The 14,052-nt window shown below is 37.4% G+C and overlaps 2 protein-coding genes across 4 annotated transcripts; both read left to right on the top strand.

Moving 5' to 3' along the window:
- The first annotated feature begins 79 nt into the window (after positions 1–79).
- On the top strand, positions 80–4,912 carry si:ch211-207l14.1 (putative RING-H2 finger protein ATL71). 3 transcript variants are annotated; one of them, XM_026363375.1, is made up of 5 exons: positions 80–364; positions 674–1,715; positions 2,832–3,056; positions 3,348–3,446; positions 4,388–4,912. In XM_026363375.1, exons 2-5 carry the CDS (start codon positions 1,434–1,436, stop codon positions 4,493–4,495), a joined length of 714 nt encoding a protein of 237 aa, XP_026219160.1. In that variant the 5' UTR covers positions 80–364; positions 674–1,433; the 3' UTR covers positions 4,496–4,912. The 3 variants fall into 3 exon arrangements, with proteins under 3 accessions (XP_026219160.1, XP_026219161.1, XP_026219159.1); XM_026363376.1 differs by lacking the exon at positions 80–364 and having other exon boundaries at positions 446–1,715; positions 2,853–3,056; XM_026363374.1 differs by lacking the exon at positions 80–364 and having other exon boundaries at positions 446–1,715.
- Positions 4,913–5,463: 551 nt separating this feature from the next.
- sft2d2b (SFT2 domain containing 2b) lies at positions 5,464–12,871 on the top strand. The gene is made up of 8 exons (XM_026364279.1): positions 5,464–5,678; positions 7,146–7,235; positions 7,868–7,953; positions 8,461–8,542; positions 8,813–8,848; positions 9,126–9,184; positions 9,269–9,298; positions 9,769–12,871. The coding sequence occupies exons 1-8, from the start codon at positions 5,610–5,612 to the stop codon at positions 9,803–9,805; spliced, it is 489 nt and encodes a 162-aa protein (XP_026220064.1). The 5' UTR covers positions 5,464–5,609; the 3' UTR covers positions 9,806–12,871.
- Positions 12,872–14,052: the final 1,181 nt, after the last annotated feature.

The following is a 14,052-nucleotide window of genomic DNA, read 5'->3' as shown; positions in this document are numbered from 1 at the left end:
CGCCACATCCGGCTGCGCATGTGCGTTTGAGTAGAACGTTTGAAACTAGTAAACAATAAATAAAGTGGAACACGTGGTTTTAAAACGGAACAGTACGTGTTTTGGATTTACACTGTATATTTCTTTCTTTTAAAACCATATTCTCAGTGCTTCCTCTATCTAAGTTACAGATCAAATTTGGCTGTTTAGACCAGTGAGTAAAAGACTAAAAAAATGTTAAATGTCTGAAAAACGAGATCTTCAGGACAGAGTTGAATTTCTGCTTGGTGTCAGTGTTCACCTCCTAATATCATTAGTTTAGAAGTTACTCATTTTAAATTCATGTTTAATGATTCAAATTTAGTCTGGAGGTCCTGCAGTAGAGGTGGGTTACCTTTTGCCTGTTGATTCTACAATATAGAAGAGACACAAAGTAAAAAAAAACAAATAAATGACAATGTAAAAAAATAAAAATAGAAGAATAGAATAAAAAATAAAAGTTTAAATAAGATTTAAAACTGTGAATAGGCATCATAACCAGGAATACTACTTATGTGTCACACTGCAAATTTAGAAGATCAGATAAACAGAGTGACTCCCCTCTCTTTGTAGTGTCACAACTCACCTGGTTTGACACAGATACAGTAAACCAGGTGTAATCTCCTCACTCCCTGGCATCTTTCTCCTCCTGCAGCTCAGTAAGTGGATTAACAGTCAACACAGAAAGCAAGAGAGAAGCAGCAGCAACAACCAGGAGGTGGAGGAGGAAAGAAAGAGATAGTAAAAGTGGATGCATGGAGGACATTGGAGGACATTTTGGGGACTTTGGTTTTTATTTGCATGGATCCAGAGGCAGAGGAGAGAAACTGACAGTCACACCTGGACGTGTGGATGTGTTACTCAGATAATCCATCATCTTCAGCCGTCTCTCCTCGTCTCCCTGCTGCCTTCCTCTTAAACTGTCTAGCTGCCAATGCTAACTGATCTAAACTGCTCTTAAATCAGCTTCAGTTTAACTAAGTGTTCATACATTTTAACCCAGTGTTATATAATTTAACAATAATTAAGTAATTGACTGTTTAATTGATTTGACCTAGCTGGAATTTTAGCCAGGTGTCTTTTTTAGCCAACGTGTAACATAGCTGGATTTAGTTTGGTTTTAGTTCAGCAAGGCTATGAGTTAGTTCATCTGTAACTTAGCATTGTGGCCTATGTCTGGTGATAATATACAGTGGTTGTAATTTTACCAGACAGGTTTTTAGACAACCTGGTTTCATTTGTATCTGAGGTTGAGGTATTATTTAGCCAATTGCACATTTCTAATAATTTCTGCACAATTTAAATGTAGCCTGGAGAAAATGTATGTTTTGTAATTTTTAATAACTTAGAATAAAGTTTATCTGTTACTGAAGGATAATTAGCTGCAGCTCCACAAACATTTACATATTATCACAATGAATTCAGAGCAAGAAGAAGCAGAGGTGTTTTCAGATGCAGAAGACCCGACCCCGCTTAGAGTGGAGGAGGAAGGGGAAGAGACGGGTGATGATGAGGATGAAGATGCTAAGATCTTCAGCGCCTGGATGCAGCAGTACAGAGAAGGGGACAAGCAAAAGAAAACTGAAGAGGAAGAAGATGAGGAAGGGGCGTCAGGGGGAGGAAGAGTCGAAAGCGGAACCAGCTCAGAGGTACCAGCACCGATGAGGACAGACCGCCGGGCATCACTGCCATGTCCGGTAAGAAAAGTTGGTCTTTAAACTTTTGACAAATGTTATATGTTAACAGATAGCACCATGACCATTAAAGTTAGCTTTAATAATGTCAAACATGTGACCTTCCTTAATGTGATGGTTTCACAAAGTTCACCAGAAACTGCAACACAACAATTGTTCAGAAGATTTTAGTCAAAATGCATTTGGATAGGTGCGTCTTTGAAATGCTGCTGTTACAAGGCAGCTGGACAAACTGCATTTATAAAGGAAGATCATATAATACAACCAAACCAAACTGGGGTTTGTGCATACTGATCTCAGTCACCCTCAGGCTGAAGGAAAATAATGTTGTTGTCTTCACTTTGGCTTGTAGGATCTCTTCAGATCTATTTCAATCTGCATTAAAGCATCAGGTTTTAAGAGGGTAGTTGAGTTCTTCAGTTGGCTTAAAGGACTTTGGTCCAGTTGAGTGTTGTGAAGTGAAGCATGGCCTATCAAGCCAGTAATGAGGCTTTTTCTTAGTTTTTGACTGGGATAAATGGATCAGCAAAATATTACGTTCTTAATTTTTAAACATAATATTAGGAGAGAGGCTGGAAAATAAGGAGTAAGAAAATAAGAAGTAAGAGTAAGTAAGTAAGTAAGTTTTTTTAGCCTTTTTTACCCTAAATATTTTTTTGCCTCTTTACAAATTCAATGTAACTATTTTGTATTTTAGCTTTGTGACTCATACAATTTATTTGCAAATCTTTTGTTGATTTCAACCAATTAAGCTACATGTTATCAATGAACATGCTGAGTTGGAAAACAGGAATCAGCCCATTACATCTTCAGGGAGCAATAGTAGTAACAAAAGAGAATTAGTAAAATAAAATCCACTGACAACATGACCTCTATGTCCCCAGTTGTAGCTGATGTCCTGACCACATGTCAACATATTTGTATTAGTTGTCTATCAATAGTTAATACTTCAGTGAGTATTAGGTGAGTGATAGGACAGTATCATCTGCATAAAGGTGCATTTTACAGTCAGAGAAGGAGATAACAATCTCACTAACTGAAAAATAATGAAATCCGACATTGGGCCTGATATGCTTCTGAGATGCTGAAAACAGCTCATTTCTGTCATTCTGTGTCAAGACTACTCTCTCGGCCATGCAGCTTTCTCGGCTCCACTCATCCACCTGTGCTCCAGTGACAGCGAAGGTTTTGCTTCGTCGCTCCTCTTCACGCCGCCTCCTTCCCTCACCACAAGAGGTGACCACTCCAGCCCTAGAGCGAAGACCTTCCCTGATACCTGCAATCCCAGAGGCTTTGCCACCTGAGAGACGAGGGCAGTTCAGGAGACGCAACGTCATGTCGCTGGTGGGTGATTTAACAAAACACATTTATAGACATTTAAACTTTAAAGGAATATATAGCTGTATAGCTTAGTCTAAAAATTACAAACTGAGATTTTATAAGCAATAATGTGCTTCGACTGTTTCCTAAAACCTTGTTTTTTGCCTGGCAACTGTTCCTGGTCAAGGATTATGAAAAAAACACTAACACAACATTGAAGTGCAGCAGATAATAACAGGATTTTCAGGTTTTAAAAGAAGCCGAACATTAACTTATTTTGAGGACCTCTAAAATCGGTGTGTCTGTGTGTTGCAGAGCGATGCAGACAGTGTGTGTCTGATCTGTCATAACAACTTAAATCAAGGAGCTGGCGGAACCAGAGAACTGCAGTGTAGACACACCTTCCACAGAGAGGTAACACACACTACTGACATGAACATGAAAACAGAAATTGTTTGTTTCCATTCAAATGTCAAAATTTTACAGAAATTTCCATTAGGAATTATACAGTTCCCCTACACCTTCTTTGTAAGACATCCAGACTAAGAGGGACACAAAACAAATGAGACGCTCACATGGTTTTCAGTGGTTTTGTGTCTATTTGTGGTTGTTGTCTGCCTTTTGGGGTTGATTTTATGGCTAATTTTAATTGTGATTGTCTATTTCTGGACGTTTTTAACCACGTTTGGTCATTTTGTGTCAGTTTGTGGTATAAAGGTCAGTATTTTGACACTTCTAACTGAGCCTTTGGATTTTTTAACACTAACTTTATACAGAGGCCTGGTGCCTGGTAGACCTGTTTAACATTATTACCCATGTCATGGATTCCGATGAGGACACTTTTTAGGTTTATTATTAATATTTTTGTCTGGGTTATATTACTGTATGATCAGTTCTTCAAGAGAGTGCACGTCATTCTGTATTACAGGGGGCTCGTATTGTGACAAAACTGGGTCTTTTGTTGCTATGGAAGCATGTAGTGCCCATTAAAGCAGTTTTCTTAGCTTTGAAGTACCTTTAAACACAGTAATTTTCTTAAGTAATAGTGAAAACACTATCAAAAGAGCACTTTCTTTCTGTCTGCATTTATGTTAGTGTCATGTCTTAATTTTGCCTTCTTTTTGTCCATACACATCTTACAGTGTTTTAGATTTTTTTGATAGTTTGATGGAGTGAATGCATCACAGCAACACAGGAACGCTGCATCTGCACTCTTAATATAAGAGCATGCAGGCCCATTAACATCCCATCGTATTTTCTCTTCATCTCTTTTCAGACTGTGGGTAAAAAAACATTTTTTTGCAAACTGTAACAGTGCACACAAGACTAATGGTAACTTCTTGCTGTTTCTGTAGTGTATAGAAGAGTGGCTTTGGAGGAAACAGTCCTGTCCTACATGTCATGTTCAGGTGTCCATGCCAAAGCCTGTTTACTGGAGCTCCACCAGGGTCAAAGTACCATAAGACTACCAGGAGCCCCATCATGTAAACTCACATAAAGGCAAAAACAGTGGACTATGACCTTGTTTCAAACTCAAACCTCCAACAATAAACATAATTTAAGTCTGACAGAAACAACAGAAAGAAAAAAAAAAAAGGACTGTGACTCACTTAAGGTCTCAAAATGTCTCAACAAGGTGAATTGTGACATGATTGTGATCAACAGGACCCCAGAAAATACATGCTAGTGGATGTGAGCTCACCAGCATTTCCCAAAATATTTTGCAGTTATGTTGCTCAGTGTTGTGTACGAGTGTAGCAGGGTTGTAATGACTTTCCAATAAAGTTTGATTGTAACAGTTGAGAAAAACTGCAGAAAATTGCATTTGCATTCGAAATGTGAGGAAGTTGTGTATAAGTATAATAATTAAGTAAGTATTGTTGAAGAAGAAAATATATTTTTTACATTTGTAAGACTGATATGTTATGTTCAGGACTACAGGAGTTTACATGTTAATTTTATTATCACTGTAAATCCCAGCAGAGCTTTATACAACTCCAACCTAGTAATCGGACGCATACTGTAACTGGGAGGTGCAGTGACTTTAATCCATTTAAAGACTCTGTAATCTTATTACCTTTAGTGACATTAACAATGTGTGTGTGTGTGTATATATATTATTCTCTTTGTACGTCTTGCATGTTAGTGACTATTTTGGACTCAATTTTCAATTGTTTTATATCACTACATGGTCGTTGTGGAGAAGAAATATTAGCCTTTACTACCTCATCGAGAGGCTCCTGGCCTGTTTCCAACACACCTGTTTGGTAATACTAATACTAGTACTAATACTAATACTAATGGAAGTACTTGGATACTGGTAGTACCACCTGTCAGCAGGTGGATGACAGGAACCCTCATCCCTGTGTAAATGAGGGGAAACAGCGCCTCCTTTGGTCTGCTTGTGGCCAGAGGTGGTACTGCAGGCGGAAGTGCCGCACCTGTTGAAGCGCTGCCTCCTCTTCAGTTGAACTTCTCCACCCAACAGCAACAAGCTGCTGCTACACCTGAAACTACCTGCAGCCTTCTGAAACTCACCTACTGTCTGAGCACTCATCAGGCAGAAAATAGGAATTTATGGATAAATTAAAGAGGGTGCTGAGCGGCCAGGACGATGGAAACTCGGACGGGACGGGGATACTGGAGGTGAACGGCAGCTAGCATCTGTTGTTATTAGCATGTTAGCACGTTAGCTGCTGTTTTTGTGTCAGGAAAATATCAATAAAATAACAAAGTTATTACGGATAAAGTCACACAAACCTCACTAACTAACAGGTAAAACAGCTGTTTCCTGAAGTAAGTACCAACAGTATAACTTAAATTAAACGCATATTATGAGTTGAGGTTTTCAGTTCACATAAAGTGAATAAGCAACAGTTTGAAGAACGATTTATCCTTTAACAAACAAAAATAGCAATAATAATAAAGTTATTCCATTGTTGTAGTCTCTCAAATGCCGACTTTCAGCTGTTGGTTATTATAGTTGTATAATAAATAAAAAAATAAGACTATATATTATAAAATATAGTAAGTATAGTATAATATTTTACAGTACACTAAGTCTTCCATATGCTTTATATTTCTAAACACTGTCTATCTGAAGTCACATTAATACCTTACTTTTATTCAAATTGCTAAGTTAATTAATTAATTCAAAGTCATTTTGACACATATATAAACGAACAAGGCTTTGTACATGAGTAATTGTTAAAAGTTCAAAGTTATCCACAAAAGATAAATTCCTTAAACACTTGTAGTTTGAAGCAACAATAGGCTGTTTATATGGATAATTAGACATCAATTTTCTATGTTCTATGTTACTAAACCCTTTTAATGGTTTTAACATATTCTTTAAAAAGACCATGCTAACATCCCAGTTATCACCCAGGTTTCTGTTACGTCATTATCAACAGAATCCATAGACACAGAGTAGACTAACCTTTAAAAATGCATACGTTGAAGACTCGTTGTATTCAAAAATCAATGTTGTAAACAAGCATCATTTGTTTTCTTACAGACAGTGAAAGAAAAAGAAAGAACTTTAGAAGAGAACATCTGGTTGAATGTTTACAGTCACACGTGTACACGTGTATTTTACATTAATCTGAACCTGTTCAGTGGGATAAAACTCTGTCAATATTTTGTTTAACCTGAAGGAATCAATGTTTAAACCTGAACATCTCTGCTAGGTACAGATATCTTTATTAACAAGGCAGTAACAAGACAACTTACAACCTATTTCATAGTAGCACATACGACACATATCCTAGAGGACACAGTGGAGTTAAGGGTTCAGCATCTGACTCATTGACTTCCTGGCCTCTCCATCAATGTATTCTTGTGTGTAGATGTTTTCCCAATTTCAAAAGAAAACCCTTCACATAAAAACACTTCAGACTTGATCTCTCTCAGTTTCTAGATTGGTTAGTTTGTTAATGGGTTTTACAGCTGTTTGAATTTATTTCTGCAGAAATCAGCCTGTACAGACACATATGTTACAGATACACGTCACAGTCAACTGTGTTTTTATATGTGTTTTATGTTTTTAATTTACTAAAACATACAAAATATACAAGTGATGATGAGGATGATGATGATGAGTCTTCTCTGCAGAGAGCCAATCAGGCATCAACACTGTCCTGGGGGACGAGAATGAAGGGTTTCCTGATCTGCTTCATTCTGGGTGGGGTCTGCTCGATCCTGGTGAGTCAGTCAGATTGTAACAGTGACGCTTAATACTGTTTCTGTGGTAACACAACACTGTTGGTTTCTATGGCAACAATCTGTACACATCATCCATCGGTCTTGCCTCTCTTTGCCTGACTACATGTTGGTGTTCATGGTAACAGCTTGCCCCCTTCACCCTGTCTTTCCGGTCTGTTTCTATATTTACAACCTGTCTTGCTTTTTCTGTTTGTATCCGTGACAATGGTCTGTCTTAAATTAAAGTTTGTCTTTTCTGTTTGTTTCTACAATAACAGCTTGCTTGTCTGTTTCCATGGCAGCACTCTGAGAATGTTTTAATCTTGTGTGTGTAACCAAGGTAAGTCTGTCCTTCTGTGTGTTTCCATGTTAATATCAGTGTTTTTTTTAGTCCATGGCAACACTTCTTGTGATGCTGTCTGTAGCAGCTTATCAGTCTTTTCTCTCTGTTTCCATGGTAAAATGTACTTTATCCATGGTAACAGTATCTTTTTGTAGCCAAGGTAACAGTATGACTGTCTGTTTTATAGCAACATTTGACCATTTTTGTGCATCCTGTAATTTATCTGTTTCTGTGGTAACAGTATCTATTAACGTCTGCATCCATGGTAACAGTTTTTCTTTGTATTCAGGGTACCGCTATGTTGTGGATCCCAGGTGCCGGCCTCGCTGTGTTCGCTGTCCTCTATAGTGTGGGAAACATCTTCGCTCTGGCCAGGTAACTGGTGTGACCCGGTCTAACAGCCACACAGATCCAGACTCATGTAGTCCAGATCCGACTGAACCGGATCAAATAGGGCATAAAGGAGGTCAGCAGCGTCACTATTTAATTTCCTGATAATCCAAACTGTCTACCACCCATTAATCTGGAGACTACATTACCCATCATCCTTGTGGGTCTGTTTTCGGGTCAGCATTTTGTGCTTGGTTTTAGGAAAGGAAGCATTGCTCTCTAGTGGTGGAAGTCAGTATTATGCTCTTCTTTGAGCCAATCAAACATGTTATAAAACATTTTGCAATCCTGCATAATCATGTTAATATTGAAACTTTTACTTCTAAATCCTATTTTCACCCCTCAAGCCTCAGTTTTATTTGTTTAGATGCTTGATTAATCTAGATGTAGTATTTGAGTAGAAACTATCAATGCTTTATCTACATTTCCAGTGAAGTGTCTCATCTTAAACAGTGAATTGATGATGTTCTATTTCTTTTAATGTGATGTCAGCACCATGTTTCTGATCGGTCCATGGAGGCAACTGAAGACAATGTGTGCTAAAGAGAGGGCGCTCGCCACAGTCATCATGCTGGTGAGAACAAACTCACCTGTAACAAATGACGAGTTGTTTCATTGAGCAATGGTGATTTGTATAATAAACTGAACAGATTTGTCAGATTTTGTTTTTAAATTTAAAACAAACAAACATAGCATAGTGACTTTCCTTCTGTTCTTCCTTCTTTTAGGAAATTCTAAAAGATCACAAGATTTTATTTTTCATTCTGTTCATAGTGCTAAAGGTTGCACTCTATAGACCAGAACCAGAAGTTCAAACCATCATTGTTTCTCTGTGTCATTGCAGGTCTGTCTGGCACTGACGCTATGTTCTGCTTTCTGGGTGAGAAAGACAAACACACAAATAAGACATAGAGTCAATTTTGTGAAGATTTTTCTATGTCAGATGTCCCAACAGTGAAAACAGCTGTGTATTAGGCAGAAAAAAGCTTAAACTTTATTGATCAAATCGGCATGGAGACATTGCGGGTGACTGAATGACTCATACAGTGTGAGCGGACAGGGCAAGGATTGAATGTGTTGTCAGAGTTAACACATCATACTGAAACATTCATGAAAATCACTTGTCCCTGTCTCTGTTTTGTTCTTCTTCTCTCCAGTGGAAGAATAACGGCCTTGCTCTGCTCTTCTGTATCCTTCAGTTTCTGGCCTTCACCTGGTATAATACACACGTACATATATATTTAATAAATATATATCTTTGTGTATGTGTCACCTTTCTAACTGCTGCTGTCCATCTCAGGTACGGCCTTTCATACATCCCCTTTGCCAGGTAACATACAAACATACACAACTGTACTCACAATATATCCAAACCAGTCTAAAGCCTGAACACTGGTGTGGCTGCATCACTCTGCAATTGCACAACCTAACCACTAGTTGGCAGTGGGGTTACTGTGGCAATGAGTTTTTCAATGTGCGACAAACAATAGTGAATGAAATTGAACCTGTTGTGGTGGAGTTGGAGCTAGTAGACGTTAAACAGCAATTACATAATTAGTTTTTATAAGTTCTTCAGTGATCAGTTTTTGCTTTCAGAGCTGTCGTCCATCTTTTATAAAATGACCACCAAGACACGTAACAGACCGCAAACTTACACTGAATGACTCCAGTGTCTCATGATCCAATAAAACCTGCCTGGATCTTTCCTATCAGCTTCAGACCTCTCTAATAAACACAAAGTATGACTTAATTAATCAGCTGTCAGACACGGTTTTAATTTCTCCTCTCTCTGTTTTTCAGAGATGCTGTCATCAAGTTATTTTCAATGTGTATATAGACGTCTCTCCCCCCTGCGTCTACTCCTGTCTGACCAATCAGGATGCAGGTTACTGTGTGGTTTGTATCCAATCAGCAGGGGCCAAAGCCTTAAAATATTTCAGCCTTGAAACCAGTAGAAGTCTTAAAATCAAGTCTCATGGAGATACATAAAAAACATTTCTTAATACATGTACAGTTTGTGTTGTTTTAGTAGCTTTAAATTATTAGTGTAATTGTTTTCAGTTTGTTCCACCTGAGCATTTACCAGGAGCCAGTTTCCGGGGTCACACCAGATCTGGATTCAGTGTCAATTTAAAGAACCAGAAATTGTCAGCCTCAGATCCTGATGTTTTATCTAGTATTTATATTTTTTTAGATTTTGATGCAGCTGCACAGTTCACACTTTAGGGTGGAGTGAATCTGAATTAAGAACAAATTAGCCTTGGTTAGTTCTACTTAGTTAGTAGCAATAATTAAATAATTTAATAGAAAAACAGCCACTTTAAACAGGCAAAAAAATAAAAGTGAAAACAAATCTAAGCTTGCCATTTACAAAGAGATGCATTTGTGGCACACTACCGCTGGTAAATGAACGAGCATTGCTGCTGAAATTTCACATGGTTCAGTAATATTTATGATGAAATGTACAGTGACCACCACCTCTCAAAATCTGAAATGTGTCATCAATTAAATTCCTCTACATGTTGTAGGAGCGGTAACCTTTGTAAAATTACATCCCAAAATAATAATATAACAATATAAATATATATATGATATGCAGACACATTAAGTGGTCTGTACACCTGTTTCATCTCTGCCTTAGAGCTCCATTGTTAAAAACACATCACTAGGTCATGATGCACTGGGTACATGGCACATATTACTTCCTCATGAAAATGAGCTCTAAATTCTGAGAATGACCAATACCAACAGTTTTAGAAACTAAAAAACTGGATGTTTCACGCACTACAGGTAGCGTATAAAAAGGAAATGAAATTGGCCCAAGCAGCGAGCCCTGGGGAACTCCACTAAGGCCAGGGATATACTTGCTTTTACTAAATCCCATGCAATTTGAAATTTGCAATTTCAGTTGTACACATCATCAGATATTAACTCTGTGCATATGCAAGATGTAATCCTGTACAGTACAGGACTGCACCCACATCTTCATCCCTGACGTTCATGTAATTCTTGGTGTTTTTCTGTTGTGATCCCAACATTGACATCTTGTTGTTGAGTGTTGCTGTGGGTTCTGGTTATGTTGTTGGAAAGTGAATGTTCACAGTACAATGATGTTTATGATGCTGCTGTTGTCTAGACGTTGGTCAACAGCAAGTATATCCTCAGCCTGATCGGTTTTGAACTACAGGGTCTGTACCTGTAGGAAGTGTACACAGGTTAATTGTGTTAAATATCTAAATCTGTCTAAATGTTTCCGATTTGCATTAGCACTAACTGAGGCAGGAAGCTGTTCATCCTTTTCTTTCAACACCTATTGTGTTTTATGTCTAAATTTAGCCTGTTGTCTGTTTTTACTGTTGAATTATTGTAATAAATATTTATGTTTGTATTTAAGAAAAGTTTTTCAGCTGTTTGTATGAAGCTGTGAAGTGAAAACTTCCTGCAGACGTCTCTGACTTAATACAACATGTATCCTACAGGAACAGTGACAGGGCTGCATTCCTGTCAGCGCCGCATGTTGCAACAAAACCAAAAGGGTAGTTGTCAGACATTAATTATTAATTTCTTGAGTAGAGAAAAGTTGTTTGTCTGACGTTTACCTGCCCCCCTCGTTTGTCTTCTTTCCGCCTGTTAAGTCTCTAAAGCCTGTAATCTCCACCTCCTCTGGGCAATGATTAAAACACACACACTCTCTTTTAAAGGCAGCAGCCACAGTCCAGATATCGTATGTCGCTTTGAATGCGTTTTGGATTTGACCTATTCTCCATTACATGCTGATCTGAACAGCTTCTGGTGTTTTTCATCAACACGGTCGTATGACATTTAAACCTCCAGTGGGACGGCGCACGTCCATTCTTTTAAATCCTGGTGTCGTTGGTCCAAAAATGATGGATTAGTCAAATCAACAAAAATTTTAGCTGATTAATTGATTAGTCAAATTGATATGTTTCACTCTGGAATCGAATGTCAGTCATGTGGCAAAGTCCTGTGTGTTCTCACGCATCCTTCCAACCTGACTCTCTGCTGCTTTGTGTCATAACAGCTGCGAGAGGTCTCCTAACTCCTAATAACCTGCTGCGTGTATGGATTTTACAGGAGGAAGGTGTCCGTGCAGTGTGTCCATAAGGATTTTTATGCCAGAATTTGTTCTACTATGTAAAAATGTTTCCAGACATCCACTCTGCAGATTCTCATCCAGATTCAAGATTAGAATTTAACTCAAATTCTAATTCAAAAGTCTAATTCACTGTAACACAACCCACAAGTGCTGAAGTTAGTTTAAAGATCAGATTATCAAACTACGTAACACTGTGCCATTTATCCACAAGGACTCTGAAGACCATTTTCAAAAATGTGGTTTCCTTTATCCACATGCTCAGTTTTCCATCAAACACGAAGACCTGAGTCCAGCACATCCAGTCTAAACGGACATGTGAAGCCAGCCTTTTTTTGGAAGCTGTTCATGATCAGTTCTGCTCGTCCACGATAAAACACACGCTGAGGTTGTGATTGTTTTCAGATTGGTCCATTTCTGAGACTATTTTTAAAAAGCTTACTGACTGTTGTTGTTGTTCATATACACACCAAGACATAAAGAAGAGTCGGCAGCAGGGAACCCACTGCGCACGGCTGCGTTCACAAACACAGAGTTTAGAAATGCCTGAACAGCAGAGGGAAGGAGACGACTCATGACCCAGTTGGATTTTGATCATAGTTTGGCAGTTTTTATTTTCCTCTTGTAACAACTTTACATCAGTGTGTGGTGTCTGGTATCGATACACAGATTCATTTTTCTCACATACTGTATTTGTTACTTCATTTTTGCTTTGGTCCCACGTTTTTTAAATCTTAATTACAGGCCAATAAAGCCTCAGTGAAATTGAAATTGAGTGGTTGAGGGAAGTAAGCTGTGTGTGTGAGAGAGGGAGGGAGAGAGGGTGGTAGAGCGAGCTAAAGTCAGACTGAAAACCTCTGATTGTTTCTGATGTGTTCAGTTGGAGGCTGAACAGCTTCACATCACAAAGACGAATCCACTCCTAATGAATAGTCATCATTAATTAACAGATATTGTTCATTAACAGTTTATTTTGGGATTATTTCACCTTTGCAGCACCGTGCCGTGTGTCACAGGCAAGTTTTTTTTGTTTTTTTAAATCTGCTCTTATTTATGGTCATTTACTTGTATTTTTATTGATTATTGCCAAAACACCTTTAGACATCAGTGTAAATGTATTATTGTTGTTAATTTATTTTAGAAAACTGCACCTGAAATATTTAAAAGTTTGTTAAGATGGTGACTAAAACATGATTGATTTTATTTGAGGTATTTTTAGTTTTAGTTTTTATTGAAAGCTGTTTTGAATTTTTATTGTATTGAGCTATTTTTAACCGAATATCGATACTTTGATTTTATTTTTAATTTATAGATTTTACTTATTTATATTCATTGATTTGAATAATTATTATTATACTCTTCTTTGAAAATCAACCAGTCATTAACCAGAAATTCAACGTTTCCTTTGAATCCATCAACAGAACTGAAATCCTTCACTCCGTCAACCAGGAGATCATAATTATGTAATTAGAGTATTAAATGTTAATTATATATAAGTTGTTACTTATATATTTAATAACGTAATAAGTAGAAATAGAAAAAATGTAGGTGTGGATTGACGTGTTGATTTTTGTTGATTTGTAGTTGTAGAAATATTCAAATATTCAAAGGAGGAATATCAGGAATATCAGAAAAGAGGATTATTTAATAAATGAAGGTTAATTTCTAGTTATATGCTAGTTATGTCTCAGAAGCCCCAATTGTCCCTCAACATAATTAATACTCTTTCTCATAGTTTAGTTATGGATATTCATATTGTGAACTCACAATCTGTCACACTAATAAATTCATATTCATGACAGGTAAATCATAAACTTCGAAAATGTTTCCAACATGTTTTCATGACTTTTATTATTTATTTATATTTAAACTGATTATAGTTCATTTTTAGGGGTTCACATAAATTAGTTAACATGACGATGTACAGTTATATTAATTATGTTTTCCAGCAAATAACAGTTTATGTATGA

Source organism: Anabas testudineus, chromosome 2 (genome assembly GCF_900324465.2).
Source record: "Anabas testudineus chromosome 2, fAnaTes1.2, whole genome shotgun sequence".
In the NCBI taxonomy this organism is placed as follows: Eukaryota; Metazoa; Chordata; class Actinopteri; order Anabantiformes; family Anabantidae; genus Anabas; species Anabas testudineus.
This window is presented reverse-complemented; position numbering and strand designations above follow the sequence as displayed.